General features: G+C 50.9%; 12 protein-coding genes across 12 annotated transcripts, besides 1 other annotated feature; 6 read left to right on the forward strand and 6 right to left on the reverse strand.

The window, feature by feature from the left end:
• Positions 1 to 25,895: part of a sequence feature (contig 1.84 954..621812(-1)) that runs on past both edges of the window.
• ANIA_04946 (uncharacterized protein) lies at positions 26 to 561 on the reverse strand (the record flags this gene model as incomplete). The annotated part of the gene is made up of 2 exons (XM_657458.1): positions 26 to 345; positions 393 to 561. 2 exons carry the CDS (start codon positions 559 to 561, stop codon positions 26 to 28), a joined length of 489 nt encoding a protein of 162 aa, XP_662550.1.
• ANIA_11453 (uncharacterized protein) lies at positions 855 to 1,097 on the forward strand (the record flags this gene model as incomplete). The annotated part of the gene is made up of 2 exons (XM_050611567.1): positions 855 to 928; positions 1,037 to 1,097. 2 exons carry the CDS (start codon positions 855 to 857, stop codon positions 1,095 to 1,097), a joined length of 135 nt encoding a protein of 44 aa, XP_050467584.1.
• ANIA_04945 (uncharacterized protein) lies at positions 1,310 to 3,601 on the reverse strand (the record flags this gene model as incomplete). Its single annotated transcript, XM_657457.2, has 1 exon — positions 1,310 to 3,601. The coding sequence occupies exon 1, from the start codon at positions 3,449 to 3,451 to the stop codon at positions 1,310 to 1,312; it is 2,142 nt and encodes a 713-aa protein (XP_662549.1). The 5' UTR covers positions 3,452 to 3,601.
• On the reverse strand, positions 5,128 to 6,367 carry ANIA_04944 (uncharacterized protein; the record flags this gene model as incomplete). The annotated part of the gene is made up of 2 exons (XM_657456.1): positions 5,128 to 5,344; positions 5,511 to 6,367. The coding sequence occupies 2 exons, from the start codon at positions 6,365 to 6,367 to the stop codon at positions 5,128 to 5,130; spliced, it is 1,074 nt and encodes a 357-aa protein (XP_662548.1).
• On the forward strand, positions 6,875 to 9,298 carry ANIA_04943 (SWAP/Surp domain-containing protein; the record flags this gene model as incomplete). Its single annotated transcript, XM_657455.1, has 1 exon — positions 6,875 to 9,298. The coding sequence occupies one exon, from the start codon at positions 6,875 to 6,877 to the stop codon at positions 9,296 to 9,298; it is 2,424 nt and encodes an 807-aa protein (XP_662547.1).
• Positions 9,519 to 11,119, forward strand: ANIA_04942 (Ran GTPase-binding protein ntfA). Its single transcript, XM_657454.2, has 6 exons — positions 9,519 to 9,623; positions 9,783 to 9,800; positions 9,907 to 9,971; positions 10,037 to 10,108; positions 10,222 to 10,323; positions 10,373 to 11,119. Exons 1-6 carry the CDS (start codon positions 9,617 to 9,619, stop codon positions 10,484 to 10,486), a joined length of 378 nt encoding a protein of 125 aa, XP_662546.1. The 5' UTR covers positions 9,519 to 9,616; the 3' UTR covers positions 10,487 to 11,119.
• Positions 10,902 to 11,896, reverse strand: ANIA_04941 (PQ-loop repeat-containing protein; the record flags this gene model as incomplete). Its single annotated transcript, XM_657453.1, has 3 exons — positions 10,902 to 11,472; positions 11,524 to 11,781; positions 11,829 to 11,896. The coding sequence occupies 3 exons, from the start codon at positions 11,894 to 11,896 to the stop codon at positions 10,902 to 10,904; spliced, it is 897 nt and encodes a 298-aa protein (XP_662545.1).
• On the forward strand, positions 12,489 to 14,551 carry ish1 (double-strand break repair enhancer MSC1). Its single transcript, XM_050611568.1, has 5 exons — positions 12,489 to 12,763; positions 12,819 to 12,869; positions 12,921 to 13,068; positions 13,115 to 13,906; positions 13,955 to 14,551. Exons 1-5 carry the CDS (start codon positions 12,679 to 12,681, stop codon positions 14,427 to 14,429), a joined length of 1,551 nt encoding a protein of 516 aa, XP_050467585.1. The 5' UTR covers positions 12,489 to 12,678; the 3' UTR covers positions 14,430 to 14,551.
• Positions 14,564 to 15,708, reverse strand: ANIA_04939 (cytochrome b5-like heme/steroid binding domain-containing protein). Its single transcript, XM_657451.2, has 5 exons — positions 15,589 to 15,708; positions 15,507 to 15,531; positions 15,201 to 15,438; positions 14,868 to 15,126; positions 14,564 to 14,813 (listed from the first exon to the last, which is right to left on the reverse strand). Exons 1-4 carry the CDS (start codon positions 15,596 to 15,598, stop codon positions 14,896 to 14,898), a joined length of 504 nt encoding a protein of 167 aa, XP_662543.1. The 5' UTR covers positions 15,599 to 15,708; the 3' UTR covers positions 14,564 to 14,813; positions 14,868 to 14,895.
• Positions 17,898 to 20,026, forward strand: ANIA_04938 (uncharacterized protein; the record flags this gene model as incomplete). Its single annotated transcript, XM_657450.2, has 3 exons — positions 17,898 to 18,229; positions 18,298 to 18,454; positions 18,505 to 20,026. The coding sequence occupies exons 2-3, from the start codon at positions 18,309 to 18,311 to the stop codon at positions 20,024 to 20,026; spliced, it is 1,668 nt and encodes a 555-aa protein (XP_662542.1). The 5' UTR covers positions 17,898 to 18,229; positions 18,298 to 18,308.
• ANIA_04937 (translation machinery-associated protein 7) lies at positions 20,254 to 20,795 on the reverse strand (the record flags this gene model as incomplete). The annotated part of the gene is made up of 3 exons (XM_657449.2): positions 20,254 to 20,553; positions 20,618 to 20,707; positions 20,774 to 20,795. The coding sequence occupies 3 exons, from the start codon at positions 20,793 to 20,795 to the stop codon at positions 20,459 to 20,461; spliced, it is 207 nt and encodes a 68-aa protein (XP_662541.1). The 3' UTR covers positions 20,254 to 20,458.
• ANIA_04936 (protein prp4) lies at positions 21,257 to 23,696 on the forward strand (the record flags this gene model as incomplete). Its single annotated transcript, XM_657448.1, has 3 exons — positions 21,257 to 21,960; positions 22,004 to 22,209; positions 22,264 to 23,696. The coding sequence occupies 3 exons, from the start codon at positions 21,257 to 21,259 to the stop codon at positions 23,694 to 23,696; spliced, it is 2,343 nt and encodes a 780-aa protein (XP_662540.1).

Here is a 25,895-nt window from a genome sequence, read left to right on the forward strand (position 1 = left end):
TAGAAGTGAGGACACATATACTGGATTAATAACCCTCTGCCCCATCCAGCTTCCCCCAGAATCCCTTCCCAACCTTTCCCCCATCGTCAATTCGATTATAAGGCTTGTCGTGCCTCTGATCAATCTCTTCATTATGCTTTTTCACATCCTCGGGCACGTCAGACTTCGTGTTTCCGTCTTCTTTCACATTCGATGTCTGACGGCCATCATTGATGACCGGTCTAGCCTTGTCGGACTGTTTCTTTGGAATATCCTCTTCGAGCACGCCGCTCCTGGATTCGTCCTGCTTGTATGAAGGTTGGGACTTGGTGGAGTTCTCTTTGCTGACGTTTGGGGGTGGTGCTCCTAGTAAGTGTTAGCAGTGGGTGGCAGAGCTGACAAATTGCACGCACCTGGATGCTCCATGTCACGGGTCGGTGCGTTCCTGTCTTCTCCAGGGTTTGTTTCACCATCTCCGTAGGTGCTCTGCCCGTAGAATCGTTGTTGAAGGAAGACAGGGAATCGGGAGGTCCTAGGGTTGACGGCTCTGATTGAGCGGCTGTAGCGGAGGAGGGAGGTCATGGCTGGCAATGCTTATGTTTTTGAATCAAGATATACGCGGGTATGTGACTAAATCAAAAAGTTTGGAGACGACGGATAAACCTCGTCCAATTTATATGAAGGCGTGCATAAAAGTATGGTTGGTTGTCGACGAGCATATGACGTTGTTGGCCGTCATACTTCCGGATCTTCGCTCCTAAGGCGAGGGAGACATCTAAATTTACGAAGCAGTGAGAAGCTACTAGTTTAGGTCGTTCTGTCACGGAGTGATATTTTCCCAGAATGTACATCAGTAATTGTATTGATTTCTCAAGATGTCTGAACATAGGGTTGTCTTCATGCCCAAGGACATCATTCACACCGGGCACATAGCTATCGAAATGATGTGGTAAGATCCAAAGTCGAGCAGAAATAAGAAGCGACTGGGCGGAATCCGAGGACCATATGCACCGTGATATACCACTGAACGCCGTACGCGTAACTAGACAAATAACAGTAAACGAGAGTCGAGATCCAACCGAGGCATGGCAGAGCGTCACAAGGATGAAAACAAGTGATATCATAAACTGAAAAGCCAAAACAAAGGTAGTAGTCAATCAGACAAAATACATGCCATTCTTAATGGACAAGGAACAAAACCATCACGCCGAAAGAGAAATCATGTAGACCACACGAGAAGAGGCCATCGCTCATAGGTAAGTATGCCTTGATAACGCCGACGCCACGATATAAGCCGTTGTTGGTTGATGTTTATTTCGGACAAGCCAGACTAGTCGGTCAATGAAACACAATAACAAATGCTTTGATATTGCGCCTTTGCCGTTTGAGTAGTGCTTCCATATTGCCCTGTTGTTGTTGTCGCTGTTGGTTCGTTCACGCTAATTCCAATAGTTTTGGGGGAAACTGTCGTATATGCCCCGTCATCCAGAACTTGCATTTGTTGACAGTACGGGGCGTGTGCCTCCGCATTATCTCTCTTTTCCTCCATTTTGATCCTGCGTGGATAGTTCGACAGCGAGCTACCCCGTCGTGAGAGCGAATCTGTAGTGTAGACCTTGCTGTCTTCATCATCACTAGACTTGCTGCTCGTACTCAAGTCAGAAGATGAGTATCGCGACTCTTTGGTAGTTTCATTAATGTAGAGGAAAAACTCCATGGCCGTACTGTTCCACCAGCAAAACCAGGGTCGATCTCCCACATCACTCGAGCGCTTGCGGTGATGTATACCGGCGAATACCTCGTCTTCTGAAACTGTCCGTGCCGATAGATCTGATGATGAAAAAGTATCTTCAGGAACTACCACCAGTTTGTCAAAAAATGTGAAGAAATTCAGAGCAGGTCCGAGACTAAGGTCACTTGTATCCATCACCAGGTCGAGCGGCATTGACGGTTGTGTGAAGAAAGGGGCCTGAGCACCATAAGTCAGAGTCTTTGGTAGCGGGTCGCTGTAGAAATCAATCGTCTTGTCTTTGTTGCCTCCAACCTCGATCGGAATAGGGTTCTGGCTATAACAACCCCATGACGGAGTTTGATCTTGATCAAGGATGCAAAATTTTGACTGGTTTTTCGGCGCGGCTGGGATAGCAAACCGGCCTGTTGGTATAGGTGGCATGTTGTACGGAGTGGCGGTCAAAGGAGTTGCGTCTGTTCGAGGCGGAACTGTCATGGTAAGAATAGTCGTTTCCGGGGAGTCATTTGCCTCCTCTGCGGCCTTTTTGGCGCCCAGAATACCTCCAATAGCACCCCCAATGCTTCCCCCAACAATCATGACAACCGATATTAAGACTAATGTCCAAACCGGGAGTCCGCAGCATACTTTCTTCTGACCCCTTCTCTTTAACTTTTCCTCAAACGCCATAACACCCGTAGGTGGTGGTCCATCCAGGGCTCCACCCCCGCGTTCAGTCGGTTGGTCTCCAGCAGCTAATGCTCCAGCGGCCATTGTTCCAGCAGTCACCGTCCCAGCAACCATTGTCCTGGAAGATGCATCCGATGTAGCAGCTCCTCGATCGCTATTACGGCTGGTTTGGTTTGAGTTGATCGGGTCATCCGGAAGTGCGACAACAGAGGGTTCTAGCTTAGGTGAAGCGCCTTCAGGGTAACGAGAATATGGTGGAAGCTGCTCCGTATAACCATCTGGTCCGATTAAGTCGCCAACATCATCAGCGGCACGATTGGGCGGTCTTTGATACGCTTCGTGATTGTGTCCCGGAAATCCCAGTGGAATGATCGGATCATCTAATCCCTCCTCAACCACAACATTTTGTGAGTACATAGCATACGGATGCTGCGGACCATTTGAGTCTATCAAAGGCCCGTCTACCGGGCGGATTGTGGAGGTAGTGGCCACACTGGGCGAGCGACTAACGCCGACCTGCGGGTACATCGCGTATGGGTGACTTGGACCGGTGGCACCGGTATATGGACTAAGGGCACGAGGGGGGAGTGAAAAGCGGGACGACGTGCTTTGACTGCGCTGCGCTGTCGAGTGGACTGTTGAATTTGATGTGACGGAGTTGCGATACGATAGATCAAACCCTTTTTGAGGTAAGCTGGAACGTTGAACTGTATCCTGTTCGAACGAGAGACGGGCGTCGTCCCGGAACGGATTCTCTAGTTGCTCATTGTCATTGTCGGTTGCGGATGTATCATAAGGCTTCTGGTGATGGGGTAATGATGATCGAAGGGTATGTGAGGACGCAATAGATGAAATGGACGGACTTCGGGGCGTTAGAGTCGATTGTTCCGACTCCAAGGGTTCCAAAGAGTACTCGTCTGCGAAGACATTGGGATTTGACGAGCGGCCAGACGTAGATTGGTCATGCATTGAATCAGGGGCGTGATGCCCGGATCGAGACCGAGAAGACTGCGAATAGGAGCGAGAATGATCGGAAGATAGACGCCCAGACATGGCGTTATACAGCCCTGGCGGGCTTCCCAGTCGGATCGATCAATCTTACCGAAGGTTCGAGTCAATCCGGCACCTAGGTTGGTTCGAATCAGGCTGTCGGCTCCACGGCAAAGGAGTGTTGGAGAATGGCCGCGGAAGGTTTGGAGGACAAAAGAACGGAGGGGCGACCCTGGCGGCAGAGCAAAGATTAGGAGATGAAGTTAAATCGGGCGAGTTGAGCCGGAGAGTCGGTAGTGGAGGCGTTAAAGTGTCGAGATGGATGGTCGTCAGTAGTGGGCGAGGAGGCAGATCTGTGATGAGAGGGAGGGAAGAGGATTGAGAGGGCAATGGGGGCGGGCGCCTGAGGAATGAGGAATGAATCGTCAATTTCGGGACTAGCTTGGTTCTGTTCTTGGCTGAGAAAATAATTCGACCACAGTGTATCATTTGTCCTTGGAAGGGGGTCTACTGAGTACATCAGGGAGATAAGAGTCCCTTCAGTTCGTTCTCAAGGCCATGGCATCTTGTTACTATTCCTGTGCTATTCCTGTGGCCGAAGACTAGACGATATCCTCAGCTTAATCATGTCTTTCTTCGCTTGTACTTGGCCCGATGATCATTAGTGATGCAAGCGCATGCTGCGCCTCAGTATCCTCGGCCCAACCATGTCTCGAGCGAAATCATACCCTGCTGGTGTGTTCCGGATCATCCTCGGTGGAGGATGCATAAGGCTAGTGTTTCTGAAGTGGCCCAAAAAAGCGAGGACAATAACCGAACTATCACCGAGAGTCCGCGACAGCCTTCTATGTCACCAAACTTGGTCGTTCAATTGACTGTTCCCCGCCGGTCCTTGGCATCTTAAAACCTTCAACCATACGGAGTACAGAGCTGCAGAGCAGTAATTTGTCGAAAGCAGGGTTCCCGCTGTTCGCAACCATTATCCGGCAGGAATTGTATCACCCCCCCAACTGGACAGTCAGTCTGTCAGGGACGGAATTCTATCCAAACTCAAACGGAGACAGAACCGTTGGACCCGGGTCACTGGTGGAACCAAAGCAGGATTCTGTACTTCGTAGTTTATAGATTGGCGCTATGAGTTCTTTGTACTGTCTGATCAAATAGCGCTACTCAACTTGAATGTGAAAGAGCCCCGTTGTCTACGAACCATTGAGGCTGACTCCGCATTCCGAAAGGCTCATCGTCGTCATCAAATCGCAAGGAGCGCAGTGAGGTCACCTGATCGGTACTTGGATGTGGACACGGTCATAATATGGTAAAAGTAACCGTGCTGCCAGCAGCGCATTCGACTAGCTCGTCCGACATTACTTGAGTCGATATACTCAAGCTATCCAACGATATTCTTCAATGAAAGCCAAGCTGGCCCAAAATCGTCAGTCTCCCGCCCTAGGAGTGTCCCGGATCCAAGACCTCGATTATCGAGAGATTTATCCCTTCGTTTCCCACTGGATTCTCATTGCATGACGTGAGATCCACTCGACCCAAGGCGGACCTAGTTCGAGAACAAGACATTGTTTCAGACGTTGTAACCAGGTGCATGCACGAGCTGTCAGCGTTTCTCCTATGGCATGGAAATTATGCCCAAAAGGAGGCGCTACTGCACGGGGATTTCTCCCAGATACGCAGATACCATTTTAGTCTTTCGATGATGCAAGCCTTGAGGAGTGAGTGAAGTTAGGTTAATAGACGGCAGCCACTAATGACGGCTTCACGAAAATCTTTGACGATGAATGCTCGTATATTCTCTTCCAGTTCTGGCATCTCAAATCGGTGATAATATGGCAACGGATGTCCAGAGTCTTATTCAAAATTGTCCTGAAACCATCCAGAACGAATTCATTGCAATAATGGCAGGCTGGCGCCAGCACACCAAAACTGTTACCCGCGCTCGTACTACTGCAAGCTGCTCATCAAAAGAAATGTCAATGACCTTAGTGACCACGCCAACTCACCAATTCGTCAGGACTGCCTCTTCAAGGCCAGTATGTCTGACAGCCTCACAGCTCCTTTCTCTCCCCATCCTTCTATTCCACTTTGAACGGACGGTCTCACACGGACATACCATGACCAAGCACGCCTATCCAGGTCCTCTGCGCTCAGCGTGGAAGCCCATGATTGACACACCATATCGATAGACCGTAGGAGATGACTTAAGCAGGCTTCTCTTTCTGTCTCGATCTTTGTTACGCTCTTTCTCTTTGATGATGCTGACTCTCCTTGATCTTTATCAGGTGATTTCATGAACGATTTGAGAAGATATGAGCGTGCTGCGTCTGGATTGTGTATTGGAAGCGCCTTGCTTGTATTCGCAGCTGTCTCAGGCGGATATGATTCACCACGTTTTAACGCCAGAACATCAATACCCCAAAGCGATGGCCTGGGCTCCGAGTCGTCCGTAAGACATTGCCCTAATATGTCATCAGAAGTGGCCTCCGCGCCCTGAGATTCCTGCGAGGGTCGACCCTCTCGAGGATTGTAGTCCCACCGTTTTAACACCTTGATTTCCCTGCCCAAGACCGAAATAGTGGGCAGACCGTCGCCCCATCCTTCCTGCTCAGCAGGTTTGTCGCTTTCAAGACCCAAGCTGATGGCTTTTGAGCGGCTATTGGCGCTAACAACAGCTTGGGCCAGGCTAAGCCTACTTGATATTGGCTGCTCAGGCATTGTGTACTTCAGAACACAGACAGCAAAGGCAAGCACTAGTGGTGCTCTATTTGTGATGAGCACGACATCTGAGAGCTCTTCTTCGCTGGCTGTTGAGACCGGAAGAGCCAGTGCACTTTCCACTGTAAATGGAGTATCCGTAGAACTTTGTAATGACGATTTAAGCTTCTTTTGAGGCGATCCATCTTTGTTTTCTGTAGGTGCGCTACGTTTCTTGGATGCTCTCTTTGCAGCATTTAGCACTTGTTTGGCCATCTTGTCTTCTTTGAATACCTCCTGTAATGGCTTGAGTCCCTCCTTTGCTATATTCTCTGGGCTGGTAGCAAGTCAGTGCTCAATAATGATCGCCAGAACTGCTGCAATACGTACGTCGTAAGATCTCCCTTCCGAAGCTCATGTACTTTGCCCATGGCTGTCGCTCAGGGCACTTTGGCATCCTGTGAGAGGAACCGAAGGAGTGCTTGCACCTGAGAAGCTGCCATTGCTCTAGTTGACTATCCTCGATAGGATGATAAAGCAGTAGCCAGTCGCAGGCAATGTGTTGGTTAATAGGCGAGGTCACTGGTTTCCGCAGGATGCACCAAATTTTGGCCTGAGCCCCAAGGCAGCAGCAGCCCTTCCGCCTCCGCCCCGAGTAGGCCCCAAACAGCTTTCCATTCACGAACTGTCGCCGCATACAAGTTGAGACTTGACATTTGACATCCGAGTTCGATTTTGCGACATCCTTGACGATTGGTCTGCTGCTCCTGCAGCTTCGTCAACATGGCAGACAACTCCAAACACAAGGCTTTCCCAGACGTCTCGTCGAAGCTGTCTGCCCCGGCCAAGAAGTCGCTCTTTGAACGCCAGAAAGCCGAAGCCGAAGCCAAACGTGCCCGCGAACGCGCCGAGACAGCTGCGGTGTACGAGGACTTTGTCAAATCTTTCGAAGATGATTCCCCGGCCCCTGAGCGCTCGACATTTGAGGGAAAGCAGAATAGATTTGCGAACAGGAACACTGGCTTTGGAGGGCCTGCAAAACGACATTTCACGAGCTCCGGTCCGCGCATGAGTGGTCCTGGGACGCTGGGACCGCCTCCAACATCACTCTCTCGAAAACGCAACCACGAAGGCTTTCAACCATTACATAGGAATTGGGAATCTGCGCAGGGGACGCTGGGATTTGATAATGCAGCCGGTGCGGCTAAGTCCGCTTTTCGCGCATCGGACGATGAGGATGAGGGTAGTGCGGACGCGAAGGAGGCTGAGAGGGCTGCGGCTAAGCCGACATTGTATCTTGCGTCTCTTCCCCCTGGGACCTCTCAATCTGTGGTCAAGGCTCTAATACCTACGGTGTTGACCGTCGACAATGTCAAATTCCTACGGCCCTCGGGCCAGACCGCCACCGAACGCAAGTCGGTCTCAGCCATTGTGACCCTTGCAAGTGAATCCGCTGCATCTGATATTGATAGCAGTGTCAGTGCATTGCAGAACCGGTATCTCGGGTGGGGCTACTATTTGTCTATTTCAAGGCATCTATCATCCGCTGCGATTGGTTCGACAGTTGCCATCGGGCCCTCCTCCACAGGCTCCCTTCCATTTGGAGCAAAGCCGGTAGCCCCGGAGCTGGGGGGTCGACTTAACCGTGCACCACCGCCTGGTCTGCATCGGGGTGGCTTCGCTCCTCCGAGCTCCTATGGGCCATCTTATGGTGGCAGCAGCTCTACTCTGCAAGTGGAAGTGAAAGCACCCTCTGATTTGAAGCAGCTTAGACTTATCCACAAAACCTTGGAGAATTTGCTAAACTACGGCCCCGAGTTCGAGGCCCTTCTCATGAGCCGACCAGAAGTCCAGAAGGAGGAGAAATGGGCGTGGCTATGGGATGCAAGAAGCCCCGGCGGAGTATACTATCGATGGAAATTATGGGATATTATCACAAATAGCCGCTCCAAAGACCAACGAGGACACTCACAAAATCCTTTCCCGATCTTTGAAGGCGGCGCAATGTGGATTCCTCAGGACAAGCTTACATTCGAGTATACTACTCGACTAGATGAACTCGTGTCTGACGAAGACTACGACTCGTCGGATGAGGACATATCCGATGGAGAGGACGACCGACGGCAACATGGTGGGCCGCCTCCCACCGACGGCATTGGAACAGGAAATGAAGGCTTAGGCCATATGAATCCTTTGAAGAAGGCGAAGTTGGCTCACCTCCTGGCACGACTTCCTACCACTCATGCAAAGCTACGCAAAGGTGATGTGGCACGAGTCACCGCATTCGCCATTAAACACGCAGGTGCCGGGGCCGACGAGGTGGTTGAAATGATTGTGTCAAACATTATTGAGCCTTTTGTCTACACTGGGGCGAACCCTGATCGTGAGCTGGAGAAAGGGCTCGCTCGAAAAGAGCAGAATGGTGATGGCGCCAATGCAGCGCCAACAGATAAGGCAGGGAAAGAAAAACTAGATACGTCCTCCGCGAAGTTGGTTGGACTGTATCTGATCTCTGATATCCTCTCCTCATCCGCCACCAGCGGGGTACGGCATGCCTGGCGATATCGGCAGCTGTTCGAATCAGCATTGAAAACGCATAAAGTATTCGAACACCTAGGGAGACTTGAAAAAGATCTGAGCTGGGGACGGCTGAGGGCAGAGAAGTGGAAGCGCAGTATAGGCTCTCTTTTACATCTTTGGGAAGGGTGGTGCGTATTTCCACAGTCGAGCCAGGAGCATTTCTTCCAGGTGTTCGAAAAGCCACCGCTCACGGAAGAAGAGCTGCGAGAGGAGAAGGAGAAAGCAGAGTCTGAACGAGCAGCTGCCGCAGTTTCCAAGAACAAGAGCCGCTGGAAGGCTGTTGACGAGGATTCATCTGCTGCTGCTCGCTTTGAACCAGGCGGTTCTTCAGAAGGCAAACCCCCTTCGGCGGAGGTCCATCAAGAGGTTGCTGAAGATATGGACATCGACGGTGCGGCGATGAGTGATATTGATGGCGAACCAATGGAAGATAGCGATCTAGAAGACATTGATGAAGATGAAAACCCGCGCGAGGAGATCGAAGAGGAAGATAAACCAAAAGAGCAGCCTCAGACAAAATCTGAAAAACCCCCAGAAATACCAGCTGGGCCCGTTCGCAAACCACGGCCCAAAGCGGAGGACATGTTTGCGGACTCGGACTCGGACTCAGAAGGCAGGATAGAGTAGTTCAGGATATGTATGAATGATTGAACACAATCTCAGGCCTCTATATTAACACTAGTCCTTTTTTTCAGTAGGTGCTTCCAGGCTTGTACCGCATAACTAGTTAACTATCTTAATGCCTTGGATTTTAAGGCAGCGCTAAGGCCAGGCCCACAATTTGTGCCTCTTCCCCTCTCCAATCTCGGGAATTCCTCCTCAAGCTTCTCTTAAGGCTGTTGATCGGGCAATCACTCTCATTTCTCCTCGTTACTTCTATCGCGTCCATCCTACATCTTCTTTTCTACTTCCCCTTTACATTCTCCTGAGACCATCACCATCATCATGGCCGGTAAGCCCCCCTCCTTTCCGCACCGACCGTCGCAGCACTCTTGAATGTTTTGTTTGCCCCTCCTGGAGGCTCAGAAATCAACCCCTCCATGACAACAAAAGCCACAATTGGACGCTACGTGAAAGACGACTTGCTAACACCTGTTTTTGCTATTTCCAGACTTCCAGTCCATCGCTCGTACGTTGCCCTCATCTCTACTGACTTCGCGATCGTCGACGTCAACTCTGCTACCCTGCGAAGCAACAACTAGAGAGGAAGATGGAATCTGATACCTTCTAAACAGAACAGTTCGTTACCTTCTACTATCAGACCTTTGATGGTAACCGTGCTGGCCTTGCGCCTCTCTACGTACGCTGCCCAACACCCCACTTCCACATCAAACAGCAACACTGACTCGTTTGGGCATCCAACAGCGCGACCATTCCATGCTCACCTTCGAGACATCTGCCATCCAAGGTGTGGCTGGTATCATTGAGAAGCTCACTGTGAGTAGGCCCGACACGCATCCTCCTTCTATCTCAGTCCTGCTGCAGTCACAGTTGGCTGTTTCGGCTTAGATTTTCGTCCCTTCCAAACCACTAACTTGCTTTGAAAATAGTCTCTGCCTTTCCAGAAGGTGCAACATCAGGTTTCGACCCTAGATGCTCAGCCCTCCGGTGAGCATGGTGGCATCTTGGTCTTGGTTACGGGTGCTCTCCTGGTATGTTCTATAAACTAAAACGGTGAATACGGCTGACTGTGCCGTACAGGTCGATGAGGAAAAGAACCCCATGAACTACACACAGACCTTCCAGCTTATGCCTGATGGTGCTGGAAGCTACTTCGTCCTCAACGATGTCTTCCGTTTGATCTACAACGCTTAAATGATATATGTACGAGAAATTGGAGGGGGACCGTTATCCTAATAGGAGAAGAATTTATGAATATTATGATTTAGAGGATGGAACAATTAGGTCGGCTTTCTCACTAGTTGTCTGCTGATGCTGAGGCATCGCTCCTGTTTCCGCCCGCTTCTATGAGATTCCACTTGGTATACTCTTGAATGAATTTACTGAGCTGCACTTCTCAGGATTCTTCTGTTGGCCTTGGATATTTTGAGAGGCTGATCATCCTGTATTATTCTATAGTAAATCTGATCAGACATGCTATTTACTTACATAAACTCTCGCAACTCGCCAAGCCGGTGGGCCAACAAGGTTGCGCAGTATTCGGTTGCAATATATGATACATTGGTCGGTCATGGACGGAATCAAACACCTATTTACCGGCAAAGCCGTATCAACGGCTGTCTCGGAGAAGTGGCGTTTCTTCATATGGGCCGTCCTCATCTTGGGCATCACTGTTTTCACCAGGCTGGCTTGGTGCGGTGTCCTTGTTATAGTCGTGGCTATGGCCTTTATTGGGGCCAAGATACTCGAAGAACACACATAGGACAAGGAGTGTGCCCTGTAAGCACGCCGTGACGATTAGAATACCCCACGTGCTCCAGCCCTTGCTGCCCAGCCGTGCGGCCAGACTGCCTGCCCAAACAAGCGCACCAGGCGTTTGAATGCACATCATTGGTATGCTCAGGCTGCCTACACAGCGGAGTCTGAGGGTGGTGTATATCTGAGGGAAATATTGTATAGAGGCGAGGATAGCGGCAGTAATTCCGCAGAAATTCGACCAAGATTGAAGCGCCGAGGGCTTTTCGAAGCCAACCGCAAGGGTAACAATCAACATAACCACTGCATGGACTATGCATATAAAGGCCACAACCAGTGCGGTCCGATAAGTAGGTCCTTCTTTCCGCGGTACTGAAAGGGGAGCCAACGGATTTTTGGGAAAGAACACAACAAAGAGAGTGAGTCTGCAGGACAAGTTAACCTCGCAAACTCGGCAAGCAGAGGTCGAAGCTTACATCGCGAAAAAGCTAAGCAGCTGTGTTGCAACCTGCAGAATCCCTAGTAATCCTGCAAAGCACGATAACCCACTGACATCCTTGCAGCATGAGACGTCTTGCAGCGTCTGCCGCTGCGACACCATGTTTGCCAAAGCGAATGTGCCCGACGTTGTTCCCAACAACACAAAATAAGGCGAAATCCCAAAGGAGCTCCTTAGAGCGGCGATTCGGACTAACTGCGGCAGATAGGAAACGAGGATTCCGAGCACGATCAAGCTGATTTGGATTAGAGACTACGCTCGAGTTGTGGAAGGGAAACATACATGGACAGAACAAAGTTCAGCAGGCCTGGCGAAACCAGGTGCCCGCATTGAGTATCAGAAGAAGCCATCATGATGTACAGGATCGTAGCTAGGAATAAGAATTCGTAGCGGGATATGGACTCTTAAACAAGCGTTGGGCACCTGTCGGTACTGAGTTGGCAGAGGCAGTTACCGGAACCACCAGGTGTTCGACCGTATATCAACACATGCCTCCCGTGGGAGAAGATGTTTTCAGCCGTGGTTTTGCTTTTTCTTTTTCTAGCAGAGTTCCTCAAGCGTCACCGGTGACTGTCCACGGACCATAAGAACGAAGGATGGAATAGTTCGTCCGTCGATGGGGAAGGAGTGGGAGGTTAAGGTTATTCTCCGCATTTCCCACCGTATAAGGGATAGCTTCATCAGGTGGGCCGACCTTGTCTCGTTGGGATCGCCAAGCAAGGGTTCTGACGGTATCTACCGCCTACCGTTTATAGATTCCAATAGCGTCATCGATCAGTATAGCTTCAGAGGTGAAAGTAGCAAGCGAGATCAGAGTGAATGCGGTAAGGAATATCGCCAAAATGATCTGCGCGAGTCCAGCGACCTAGAACAATGACACCACTAGCTAAGTGAGTTCTGCACGATGTGTGGTCGAGCCAATAATGCCACCCTTACTCTGCCTATGACGCCAAACGCGTCAATACGTCACTCCGTGGTCACCTACAAAAACCTGCCCAAGCGAGATGGTCTTCAAGATTTTTATATCATCTCGTCTAGCCTCAACTAAGGCTTCATCAATCCAGTATCAGCATCTGCTCATAATAGTTAACCTTGTCGAAACAGTACGAGATATCAAGACTGAACCCGAACGATGAAGCTACAACTAGCCTCCTGGCTGGTGTGTGCTCTTGCAACCGCTGAGGCGGTTGGAGCTTCCAACTGGTTCAGCAAAGCTGGTGGGCATCTCGAGACTTTCCAGTGCTTAGGCTAAACCACTAACACTCTCCTTAGTCTACAACAAATGGCACGAGACTGAGTTGGAACGCTGGCTTGCTGATCATGGTACTGACACATCCTCCTCATTCTATTGCAGAAAGCTTACTGTTGTCTCAGACATTCCATACCCTTCACCCGCTGACCGAAAAGAACTCGAGAACGCTGTGAAGACAAACTGGGATCTCAAGGTCCAGAAACCTCTTGGTCAGCTCTCAGATCACTCCGGCGACCGCTGGGAACACACCAAAGAATGGATTTTTGATACGTAAGTTTCTGAATGCAAGTACATGCGATCTTGCTAACTCAGTTAGATGGACCGACTCTCAGTTAAAGGCATTCCTTGACCGACATGGTATCCCTTCACCGCAGCCACGCCGTCGGGACACCCTGCTCAAGGCGGCTCGGGAGAACTACGAGGCCGTCGCAAAGAAGCTTGGTGAAGCCGCTCATTACCCAGGCAATTGGCTGTACGACCAGTGGAGTGATTCCGATCTGAAGCTCTGGCTCGATGAGCGCGGATGGCCTGCTCCTCAACCCACCACTCGGGACCGTCTGATCGCGGCTGTTCGTCGCAACACCCGGCTAGCTAGTCTGCAGGCAAAGAACATTGCTGCCTCTGTAGTCCAGTCAGCCAATGCCGCACAGGAGACCTTGAGTGAAGCCTTGTTTAGTGCCTGGTCCGATTCCGATCTTAAGAGATTCCTCGACGAGCACGGTATTCATGTTCCACAGGGCTCCAAACGCAATGAGCTCATTGCCTTGGCACGAAAGCATCGCGCTGCTCTCGTTGACCAAGCCTCTTCCGCTTCCTCTTCCGTGTCCTCAACGGCTTCCGAATACATCGGCGCTGCTACATCCAGAGCTGGCAACGAGTACGCACGTGCTACTGATAACGCAAGCTTGAAGTCTCAGGAAGCTTTCGATACTGCCATCAACTCCTGGTCTGATTCACGCCTCAAGGCCTTCCTTGATGCCAGAGGCGTTCCCGTTCCCCAGAAGAACAAGCGCGATGAGCTCCTCGCTCAAGTCAGACTCAACAAGCATAAGGCTGCCACTGGCTGGTCCGCTTGGACCTTTGACACCTGGGACACTGAACACCTGAAGTATGTCACTCTATTTTAAAAATTGGACATGATACTAACACAACATAGGAAGTACCTCTCTTCTGTAAACTCGAAAGTCGCTCATCGCGCCGGGGTTACCCGCGACGAACTCGTTAAGGAAGCCCAAGACACGTACGAAAAGGCCACCAAAGCCGGAGGCTCTCAGCTCGCTTCCGCAACTTCCTACCTCAAACAAGCCACCGCCAGCGCAAAGGACGCTACATTTGACACCTGGAGTGACTCAGATCTTAAGCAGTATCTCGATTCCTACGGCGTCCCAGTCTACCAGGGCACTGAGCTGAACGAGCTCCGCGCTGCGGCTCGGCGCAACGCCCATTGGTTCAGATACGGCACTTCCACACCCCAGGGAGCACTGTACGCCAAATTCACCGGCGCTGCACAATGGTTGTTAGACCAGTTGAAGATTGGTGCAGCGAGCGGCAGAGCTCAGGGCCGGGAGGCTGCTGAGAAGTTGCAGGACAAAGCGGAAAAGAAGGCGGAGGAGGTTCGATCTGAACTCTGAAGGTGATGAAGTGAAAGCTGGTTGCGTATGATTGAACGAGCGTCCTTTTTTTGTGTACAGAGGGTCTTACGGCATATAATTATTTTCGTGATGTTCATTCCATAACCCCAATTAATGGTACAGTTAAAGATTGTGCAGTTTTATGACCTGTTCTATGAAGATATATCTTGATCCTGAAGTGTTAAACAAAGTAACCCTGGAAAGTTAACGTGGAATATAATTCTCCAGGCATATAAATCGTTGCTCGTAAACTTCGCTTTTTATAAACGGAACGAACACTTAGAAGTATAGCAATCCAATAGCCCAAGATAGCCCGTTACCTTGCCAGCTATTATATAGATCACCGACTTACTAGCCTCCACAATGCTCTGCGTCTGTTTGCACCTAAACCCATCTTTAGACTTGCTGAACCCGTCAACGTTTCAAAGGTCCACATACAGCTACCGCAAAAAATATCTTCTTCAATTTATGACTTGGGCGCCTCAGGATCCCCCTCGGCGACCAACTTTCCAACAACAAGGTACTTCTCCAGGAACCTCTCTTCCCAACTTTGCAGATTCTCCAGCTGGTCCGCATTCAAATCCTTAAGATCATCCAATGGACCCGACAAATCCTCCGTTAACATCTCTTTATCAAAGCTCTGAAAGGCCAAACCGCGCGATGCGTCCCGGCCAGCAAAATTCTCGTAGGGTCCACCCTACCCACGACCACGTCAGTTCTGTACCTCGAAAATAACGCTCATTTGCTGGCGGTGGAGTCCAAGTAACATACCGGTCCGTAAAAGTTCCTTCCTGGTGTAACATCGAAGACGCGTCCCCGTACCGCGAGGTAGACGGGCTTGTCATTCTCGCCGTTGAAGGGGAGTAGTGTCTTGGGCGTGAATGTGCGGAAGACAACGGGGGCAGGGGCCTTAGGGAGCACGGCAGGTGGCTTAGGGCGGAATTGCGTGTAGACGAGGAAGGCGAAGGCAGAGAAGAGGATGAGGTTGATCGGGGTGGCGATTGAAGCCCTATATAATTGAAATGCATATGTTAGGATTGGCTTGTGATGGTGGGATGGTGCCGAGGAGGTACTGACACCTCTGCTTGCGGAGCTGTTCCCTCTAATGGGCCGGTTAGTATACGTCGGTCTATTTCGTGAGGAAGTGTGGGGGCCGTACCTGCGGACATGATGGGTTAAGTAGTAAAGAACTGTGATGAACTAGATAACGGAGACCAGATACTGGAGGAGAGAAGATCGGAGGAAGATACGAGTTTGATGGTGTTTGCTTCTCACCGGGACTATCGCATGTCAGTCGCCGGCCGTAGCCTCGTCGGTAATCTATGACGGCAATGATATCACGTGATGTATACTAAAGCATTCTCTCCAATCAGGCAACCGATAGATGGAATAGCTCTTAATACACTAGGGCTCAATAATCACAAACTTAGAGCTGGTTAAACAAGTCTTAGCTGACCTGACTTGGCAAAATGCAGCTTTCGCAGCTATTCCCAGGTCTACAAGCAACAGATATGCCATTTCTGGCGCAAGAACCGCCGCAACAGATTCACCCAACACGTCCCACTTCTCAAGGCTAGACTCACCTCTGATGCATTATGTCCGTCAAACAAGTTTTTCAGATAAGAGAGCTGTCCCTGGCTGAGTTGTGTCTCACAGGTATCCGGGTCTTCATATGCTTAAATCCGGACCCGATAGTCAGTGGACGTTCACTCCCCTCCGTCCACTGCCGGAATACAGCGGGCACTTATGACGGGGTATCAAAGCCGAGCCCACTCCCATCGGCAACGACGGTGTAGTCGCGCTGCTGCTAGCGCGTGCAATTATTGTACTTCTGTCAATCCACGTGGTGCTTTCCGTCTCAGAGCATGTCATATCAGGTATCTCCAAGCTACACGGTATATGCCGGGGCGTATGTAGTAGTTCTTTCCCTGGTATATCCTTCCCGGATTGCTGGATATTCGCCGGCGAGATATCCAAAAGTCGTTGAGGCCGAGGCGTCGACTAATTGCGGGCAAGTATAGTAGTCGAGAAACTTCTCGTCTTCGCTTCCCCCAACCATGTGGGTTGCCAGTCGATGTCCCGGCCGAATGTGCCTGCGGCGTCGGCGTTCTGGAGCGCGAAAACGATAGGGAATCCGGTCATGTTATTGTAGGTCTCATTTCGAGGGAGGAGGTCGACTTCGATGGTTGTTGGGTAGGAGAGACGTATTTTTCAAGTGAAAAGTACGGGAGATAGCGGGAGAATGGCTAGACGTCTGGATAGATAGGCCTGCTTAGGGGGGCATCTTATTGTCCGTCTTGCTGCACCAGGCAGCGTCCCGCATGCGGCTTAAAGCACTCAAACTTAGAGCACGAACTCATCTTTGTCTAACACAGCTACTCATCTAGAACAATCCCATCTGATTTCAGTTCGTATTCGATCTCTTGGACTTCAGCTTGTCCCAGTCCCGTGCCATGGATGCCATAGCAACATGCTATACAGAATACAAGACTCTGAGCGAGGTTCTGAACGAAGCTTCGACGCATTGGTGAAATACAATACAGTTTATACAATACAGTTGAGCCTGAGAAAGTATCGCCACCTTGGAATATATATTCCAGGCGGAAGAGGCCCGAGTTGAAGGGAGCAGGATAAAGCCATCCCATACGACAAGAACATATCCTCCAAGTACAGGTTTGACATAATGGCATATATATATTCTAGTGTCTGTGATCAGGCCTATACCTGATGTCGTGTATGGGTGCCATACAGCCTAGGTAGTTCTTGATACACAATACTAGTGTTTGCATAGCGCTCGTTCTAGTAATACAAGGAGTCAAGCAGTGTAGGCATTAGGGGCACTGTGTCGAGTACCCCCACGATCATATCAGTCACATACCGCGAGTATTATAAGAGTAGGTTATGGGATTTTTTTTTTCCAGCAATAGAGTGTTTGAACAAGATCAGTCGTCCTTTGTAGACACACAGTTCGAGATGAATTGGTTTGTAGCGGTGTTTGTAATGTATGTATGTGGACACCTCATACGGCGAGAACGGCAGGAACGGCGAGAAGGGGCTGGCATTCCAGTGCGCAATGTTTGGCGATAATCAGTTCGCCAGTGAGTTGCAACTCCCTGAGCCTAGAGCATGTATTGGCTGCAACTTAATGATCCTATCTTGACAAATGCAACTGCTGCGCTTAGACCACAAGCCCCTGATTACCGTATATTCAGAGTAACAACGACGATCAGATGCGCGAATGGAGACAATTAATAGTAGACCACCTATTTATAACAAGCAAGTTTCAGATGGATGGGGCCACAATATCCAACAAGGGCCTGCTAACCCAGAACTGCTAGCCCGAAACAAGGCCGGGGTCTTCCATCTCGTGCTTGTGAACAGTGGGCATATCCCGAGTCGATCCTCGTTTGATCTCCCAGATGTGTTGGCCTGGGCCTTCATTTCTTTTCACTTCCCACGCAAACAAATTTCTTTCCCATTCTCTCCTTCATCACCAAGCCTGTGGCTGCGCCCATCTTTATTATATGTGCCATTCTCTTTCAATCTGTGATTTTTACTCCCCTCCTTAGTGTTTCATTCCTTGAGCCTTCGGCCTTTCCCCTCTTTACTATAGTTCTTTGTTTTGAACCGTTGCCCGAGAGCCCGCCTCGAGCCAACTTCCAATCCCTTGTAAACGACGTGCGGGCATGTCGTTCGCTTGAGCTGCATACCTCGCAAATCCCTTTCCAAGCGTCCATTGAACAGGATTTTCTACTTTCATATTTCTCTCTATATTCGCTGGTTGTCTTGACGAAACCAAAGTGAGTCCATTTTATCGTGAGACCGTGGTACGGAGCATAGTCAGCAGTCGTTAATCTCTCAATCTCAGGACAGGCCAATATGTGGGCAAAAGCATCCCTTAGAACTCGCAAGACGTCCGGCGCCGGCGACACTCCTGCGCCGACTGATATTCGAGCACAGCTATCTACCGTCAATCACAACCGAGACATCTCTGCAAAAGCATTGCCGACTTTGCCATTATCACCGTACGGTGCCCCTATTTACCGTCCTCGCATGCCGCTAATAGCCATTCCAGTGGTCCCTTCAGTTCGCAATTCACCACGTACCAGCCGGAGCCCAGCCAACGGGTGGCGTCTTCAATCTATTCGCGGGATACTGTTGTCTACGACCATCATCGTCAACGCTCGATCAGTGACACATACCAGTCTCCGCCGCAGCTTGACGATAGCTACGCCGGCAGAAGGAGGAGTGTCGACATCTCTCCGCCTGACTCTCCTATCGGTGCTCCCCGCAGCCAAGACAGCGCTCGAGTCTCCCCTATAGAAAATGGTTCGATACAAGCAACTGGCGTTGACGGATCAGCAGCAAAATTTTCAAGCCATATCCCTGTATTTCGAAAGCGTGCTGACTCGAAACTCGACCAATCGCCTAACCCGTCCAGGGCAAAGGCAACACAATGGGACAATTTTTCTGGAGAACCGACGAGTGGTCTGGGGAGAATCGGACAGGTCAACCCCGGCATTATATCTTTTGAAACACATGTATCTGCTACCCGCCAGCGATCTAACAGTTCAAAGCTTATCGATTGGGGCAAGGAGCATTTTCATTCGAGGAAGAAAGTATCCGAGTCCCGTAATCGATTCTACGCCAATGAAGCGACTCCATTTGCCGATCGAGAGCCATGGAGAGGGCAAAGCGGTCGCTCACCCATTGTCTATCCGATCCAGGAGAAACCAAGGAACCGATCATCATCCCGCTTGCACCTGTCCAGGAGTAGCGACCGGCTAAGAGAAAACACTCCATCTCCTATAGTGGGAAGTACTGGGACATTTACCACGATAATCACCGCAGGCAAACAAAACCATAGGCAGCAACCTTGGACAAGGCCTTATGGACATGACGTACCCGAGAGCAGGAACGCTAGCGCCGTCAGCGTCAGCAGCACTACCCCGCCACGCGTGGATCTTGTATCAAGCCCCGACCTGAGCGCTAGCCTGACTGACTTGACCCTCGCTGATAATGAGCATAACGAACCTACAAGTCGCTTCAGCGTGACTACCTGTAATACCACCGAAGCTGAAAGCGCGACTCCAAGTCCGCGAAACAGCATATCTCCCAGCCCACCCGCCAGCGTCATTGACACAGCATCTCAACTGTCTACCGATACCACTCGCTCAATCATGTCTCGATCGCGACCGGTGCCAAGTGCTATTGCGCCGGGCAAGCGCCCTGCCAGGAAGCCCACTCCGTCCGAAATCTCGAACAAGGCGCTCCCTCCAAATCCAGCTGAGATGACTCCACAGGGTCGTATTGACATGCTGGAAGCAAAGCGGAACGAACTCATGCGTCGCAAGGCGAATATCAACACAATGATCAACGAGTTGACGCAAGTTATCCAACCCAGTTCTATCGCGTACGATATGGCCGCTCGTGAAGAGGTCAAGAAAACGGTCGCCAGTCTCAACAGCGAGCTGGCCGACATTCAAAAAGAAGAGCATGAGGTTGGTTTGAAGTTACTGCGCGCCTGGAAGAAGCGCGATGACAACGACTTCTATGGCCCTAGCAGCAGCCTCTGGGTCAAACGGGTGACCAGCTGAACGGTTGTCTGATTCCATTTCTGCTCTTTGTTCTTTCCTGCACTGTACTTTCATCTACGGATGTGGTCTCTTTAGCCTTTAGCCGTGGTGTCTATGGGCCATTGGTGTCTTATATTTGGCGATAATGTTGGTAATAACTCATTTCTCCCTGGTAGTGTGCGAATGATACCCTTCTTTGTCCATATCTCTCGGCCAAGGCCTAGACCCTGAAACACGAAATCCAGAAGGATTCATATTATCCTTAAACAATCCATACTACAGGAGAGAACATGCCACTTGTGATGGATGAGATGTAGACCAGGAATTTCAAAAAAACAAAAGCGCTCATATGCGACGCGAAGCGTAGGGAAGTGCCACCGGGTATAGACAATCTCCCCTTTGCTGTCGTGGATCGTGGCTCGTTGAAATCGTAAAGAAAACCGGGCCGCGACATCATTTCTTGCCGGATTTCTTGATACCCTGGTTACCGGTGTTCAGCGGGCCCTTGCCCTTGGCCTTTTCCATCAGCTCCTTCTTCGCCTTAGCTTCTGTAGACCCAAAACTCCATTAGTCATGGTTGATCTCGGCGATGCTCAAAAAGGGTACTCGTACCGGCTCTCTGCCTCTCCTTGAAGGCAAGGTCGTCATCGTCAAGTTCCCTCTTCTCCTTCTTGGCCGCCTTGAGGGGCTTAACCTTGCCGCCTAGATAGAAGAGTTAGTGGGCTAAGACCGTCCATAAGTCGTGCAACAGTATCATGTGAGACTCACCTTCTCTGCTTGCACCACCCATGATGATATGCGTAAGAGTTTGGGGGCTTTTCTTATGTGAAAATTTTTGTATTTATTTTTTGCGATGATAAGGAGATGGGAATCATGGAAAAAGTGAACAAGATGATCCCCTGCGGGGCTAGACTAATTCTCAAACGGGCTTAGACTATAACCGGGCTTTCCCGTGACTGAGCTGGACGCGACGGTCAACGTCCAAGGCTCCTCATCGATTCCATGTTCAAGGCTATCGTCAAATATCAACGTACATCACCTTCCCATCTCGATAGCTCCATGTTCTACCTTGTCCGATAGTGAGAAGATAGGCAGTGCTTACCCAGTTGGTTGGACTTTCTCAATCACTCCAAACGCCCGCTTCTAGAAGCATTCTTGCTAACCGGAGTCATTCTGCTATCTGCGAAGCTGCCCAGCGAATCCTGAAAGAAAAAAAAAAAAAAGATCGCGTCTTTTGATCACGATCTCATCATGTCCTCGCGCAGGTCATCGACCGCCTCAGAGGGCGAAATTATCGAATCAGGTTCGGAGACGAAGGCAACTACGTCGCAATCTCTTCTTAATGACAACAGCGTTGACCGTCCCACCAGAGTTAGTTCATCCGCCTCGGTGACCAGGTCGCCTCGTCGTCAGAGATCTAGGGCAAGGACGAGATCGCGGTCGCCCTCACGCTCTCCGTACCGAGATTATAGGGGGTATAAGCGTCGACGGGCCGGCGATTACGACCATGATGACTATTGGTATGGTTATGATGACGACAGACACTCTGGACGGACGTTTCCACCGCCGCGACGAGGGTGCCATCGACATGATGGGTACCCACAAAGACAGGCTAGGTCTTATTACGATTACGACCGCGAAGACAACCACCTTGCGGACCTTCGGTACAGCGATGACTATGATCGACGAAGGGAGAAGCGCCCACGCACCCGCAGTCGATCGCCCTACCGCGAAGTCCGGAAGCGCAAACAGTACTCTGGCGACGAGTGGGAGTCGCAACAATCGCGGCGAGAGGGCAGTGTAGCATCGCAGAGCAAAAGAAGGTCTTCTACTGAACAGTCAGTGAGCGAAAGGGGGAACCCCCCAGCTGTCGCTCGAGATTCTAGGCAAGATGCTGAAACTCAGAAAAACCAGGTTCAGGCAGCTTCTATACTCCCTACCTCTGATGGTGATAGGTACGTCCCCCGGCTGTAAATTGAATTATACTGATTGCTTTAGCATGAACGGCCAAGATGTCGCTGAACGGCATGAAGAGCCTCTTGATGAGGCTGCCCAGCTCGAGGCGCGGCGCAAACGGCGTGAAGCCATCAAAGCTAAATATAGAGACCAGGCGACGCCCCTGCGCATTCAAGCACTGCATCTTGGTGGTGATAGGGGTACTACTCCCACGAGCGAAGCAGCAACTCCTAACAACGAAACAGCAGGTAAGCAATCATTCCCTTCACTCTTGAATAGTAGCGGTATGATAACATGTACAGAGTCAGCGGCTACTCCGGACGGCGGTTCATTTCCCGACTTTAGCATTGGCAAAGACTTGGATTTAGTCAAAGATGGTGCCGTGGATGGCGCTGACAAAGATGAACCTTCAGCTGCAGACTACGACCCTACTATTGACATGAAAGCCGAAAGAGAAAGGCACGGGGGGCAGAGTAATGATGTCTCGGCCGCGAGCTATGATGAAACGAAAACAACCAAGCAGGACGTGCTTTTGCCTGACGCACCGTCGCAACAGGAGCCAGAGGCAAAGGATTCATTTGATATATTTGCTGAGGATGACGATGACATGTTTGCTGAAGATACCGAGGAAACGTCGAAGCCGGCGCACGCATCCGCCATTGCTGTGCCCCAAGCGCGGGAGCTCGACGTTAGTATGATGGATAATTGGGATGATCCTGAAGGATATTATAACCTCCGAATTGGTGAGTTGATCGACGGGCGTTACCATGTGCAACAGAATCTGGGTAAGGGAATGTTCTCGTCAGTTGTTCGAGCGAAAGATTCAAAGACGGGTAACGTTGTGGCAATCAAAATTATCCGGCAGAATGACACAATGAAGAAGGCTGGGTTGAAGGAGATTGGCATCTTGGAAAAGCTCCGAGAAGCCGATCCAGAGGACAAGAAACATATGATCAAGTTCGAACGGAGCTTCGAGCACAAGGGTCATTTGTGCATGGTCTTCGAAAACCTCAGCATGAACCTGCGGGAGGTGTTGAAGAAGTTTGGCCGAGATGTAGGTTTAAACCTGCGTGCAATTCGAGCGTACGCCCAGCAAATTTTCCTGGGATTGAGCTTGATGCGTAAGTGCAATATCCTCCATGCCGATCTGAAGCCCGACAACATGCTTGTCAACGAGCAGCGCAACATACTGAAAGTGTGCGACTTGGGTTCCGCGTCGCTGGCTTCGGATAACGAGATTACTCCATATCTGGTCAGCCGATTTTACCGGGCACCGGAAATCATTTTGGGCATCCCCTACGACTACGCCATTGACATGTGGTCGATCGGCTGCACACTGTTCGAGCTCTACACGGGCAAAATTCTCTTCACGGGACGAAACAACAACCAGATGCTCAAATCGATCATGGAGTGCCGTGGCAAATACCCGCCGAAGCTCCTGCGGCGCGGGTCTCTGGCGCACCTCCACTTCGACGAAATGGCCAACTTCCACAGCACTGAAGAGGACAAGATCACCGGCCGCCTTACCACCCGCATCATGGACTTCAAGAAGCCGACGCGCGATCTCAAAACCCGGTTGATGGGCAAGGGCACACGGGGGATGACAGATAGCGAGGCAAAGGAGCTAGCTTTGTTTGTCGATCTGCTCGATCGTTGCCTCAGTCTGAATCCGGAGAAGCGATGCACGCCAGCCGAGGCGTTAAAGCACCCGTTTATTTTACGCCCAAAGGCGTGAGTGTGCATCTAAGTGCATATATTGAGGCGACTTAGGTCAGATCGAACACCCTTTGGGCAGTTGGGATGTCATGGTTGTAGATAGGACCGATAGATGATATCATTCTATGCATTTGCATTACACAATTGCCCGGTAGTCCCGAGTAGTAAGCAATAAGTAGTAAGCCGTTAGTAGTAAGCAGTAAGCAAACAAGACTCCAGCATGTCTATATCGAGCGTACATATTAGTCGTATCGTATACCAACAATCAGACGTTGAGTCTGCCTAGTGGTGGCAAGGGCAAAGGCATCAATCAGAGCCGACGGCAGACTAGGACGGACATGGGCCATCTAGGCATCCACAGAGGCGAATGGCAGACATAGCTGGTGAACGGGTGGGTGATCGTCTATCTCGCATCATGATCCGATGACACCAGCCCATCTGATTCTTTGTGCTTGTACCGACTCCGGAAGTAGGCATGCGACTAGAAAATTCCAGGTTAAACACGCATATCCTCCAGATCGAGTCGTTTCAGAGAACTTCGAGAAGAGACGCCACTAGACCTATCACGTGTTATTCCAGATCACTCGTGACCTCGTCACTAGCAGACTGTAAGAAACGGTAGGCGCGAACGGCAGGTGCGAACGGCAGGCGCGAACGGGCATCAACACTTCACAGGACTTGGTCTGAAAGGAGAGCTGCCGAGTGGCCGGCCCATGACGGTTTCCCCAGGTTCGGCCATGGCCGATGAAAGAGCAGCAGAGAATATTTGCGGGTACTGTACATGGTCTGAAAGAAGCAGCTGGTTGCGGGCTTCCCCAACCAGCCTCCCTAATCCCTCCGCCATCCTCCTATAGCAGTGGTCAGCCACTGGCCAGTAGCTGGTGGCGGCAGTGGCGAGGTGAACAAATCAAGTTATCCCAGTTTCTTAGTTCTTACTAGACAAGGAGATCCCTGATTTTAAAATTAACAGCGGACTCCATATCGTACAGAGACGACCGATGTCTGGGGGCTTGGAGGCAGAAAGGCTGGGATAGGCGTCCATCCCAATAGTAAGGAACAATAATAGCAGGCAGGAGGAGCAGCCAGCGAATCAGAAAACCGCCGAGAGTTTGCTATGATCTCACCATCGTTACCACCAAACCCGCAAGCGTGCTGGGGTGGGCCTCAGGCTCAGGCGCAGGCTCAGTCAGAGTCCAAACTCAGCACTGTCAGGCAGAGCAGTGAGCACAGAGCACACACCTGGCCAGGCTTCCTTCCCCCACAGGGGCCACCACAAAGCCACGGTGCGGTTCCACCAGTGCGCCCAGCCTTGCTCGAGATGCCAACGTGGCATCAGTGGCGGGTGATTGGCCGGACGGGCTGCCTCACTCCCACAGAGTTGGCGCTAAGCATGTACGGTACCATACGAGACGCCCAGTGCCTCACGCCTGTGCCTGTAAGCGCTTGTCGGGACCCGTGGCCGTCGGTCGCGGTTCTATCACGAGTCTACGAGTCTACGAGCAGTCTACAGCGAATCTCCTCTCTAGTCTCCGTATTCTGGGCCCTGGGATAGGCTACGCGATGCGCTCTGTGTTCTAGGATGGACCGCGTTCTAGAGACCGTTCTATTTTGAATCGTCGATGGATTCGATGGATTCGTTGAGACCAGACGGTCCACAGTTCCAGAGGCCCGCCGCACTGTCTACACCTTAAATCTCCAGTCTCAGCAGATTAAGGAGGCCCCCACCGCCCATGTTCCAGGTCAGTCGCAGGCCACCACATGGATCGTCAATTTGTGGCAACCTTTGCTAAGATCAGGTATTCGCCCCTGGTCTGGCAAGTCTGGGAAGTCTAGCAAGTCAGGCCAGGTCTGGCCTGACCAGACCTGACCAGACCTGGCCGGGTTGGAGATCGTCTCGAGATCTTCTACGGGCGAGTGGAGAGTACGTAGTCATTGACGGATATGGAAGTGGTGCTGGAGGCGGACGGGGAGACGAAGGAGACAAGGCTGCGCTATATACTCCGTACTCCGAATCTCGATTGGAGTATGGATTGCAGATGCAGCGTTGCAATGCGTACCAGGGCATACAGAGCCTAGCAGAGTAGAGCGGAGCGGACGTGCTCAGAGTAGACTGGATGTAGACTGGACGACGAGGGACTGGGCGGTAGGGCGTCCAGGCCTCGTACTCGAACATATCTCCAGCGTACCTAAGCACATCTGGAGCACGTCTCGAACATAC

The sequence above is a fragment of the Aspergillus nidulans genome, chromosome III, assembly GCF_000011425.1.
Source record: "Aspergillus nidulans FGSC A4 chromosome III".
Lineage (NCBI taxonomy): Eukaryota > Fungi > Ascomycota > Eurotiomycetes > Eurotiales > Aspergillaceae > Aspergillus > Aspergillus nidulans.

Bases quoted from the DNA above. Each gene is read 5' to 3' on its own strand.
- ANIA_04942 (XM_657454.2), top strand. The intron at 9,972-10,036 runs GTACGCTGCCCA...GGCATCCAACAG, and splicing joins CTGGCCTTGCGCCTCTCTAC to CGCGACCATTCCATGCTCAC. The intron at 10,109-10,221 runs GTGAGTAGGCCC...CTTTGAAAATAG, and splicing joins GTATCATTGAGAAGCTCACT to TCTCTGCCTTTCCAGAAGGT.
- ish1 (XM_050611568.1), top strand. From the start codon at position 12,679: ATGAAGCTACAACTAGCCTCCTGGCTGGTGTGTGCTCTTGCAACCGCT. The intron at 12,870-12,920 runs GTACTGACACAT...CTGTTGTCTCAG, and splicing joins ACGCTGGCTTGCTGATCATG to ACATTCCATACCCTTCACCC. The intron at 13,907-13,954 runs GTATGTCACTCT...AACACAACATAG, and splicing joins TGGGACACTGAACACCTGAA to GAAGTACCTCTCTTCTGTAA.
- ANIA_04939 (XM_657451.2), bottom strand. The intron at 15,439-15,506 runs GTCAGTACCTCC...TCAATTATATAG, and splicing joins ACAGCTCCGCAAGCAGAGGT to GGCTTCAATCGCCACCCCGA. The intron at 15,127-15,200 runs GTATGTTACTTG...GGTCGTGGGTAG, and splicing joins GAAGGAACTTTTACGGACCG to GGTGGACCCTACGAGAATTT.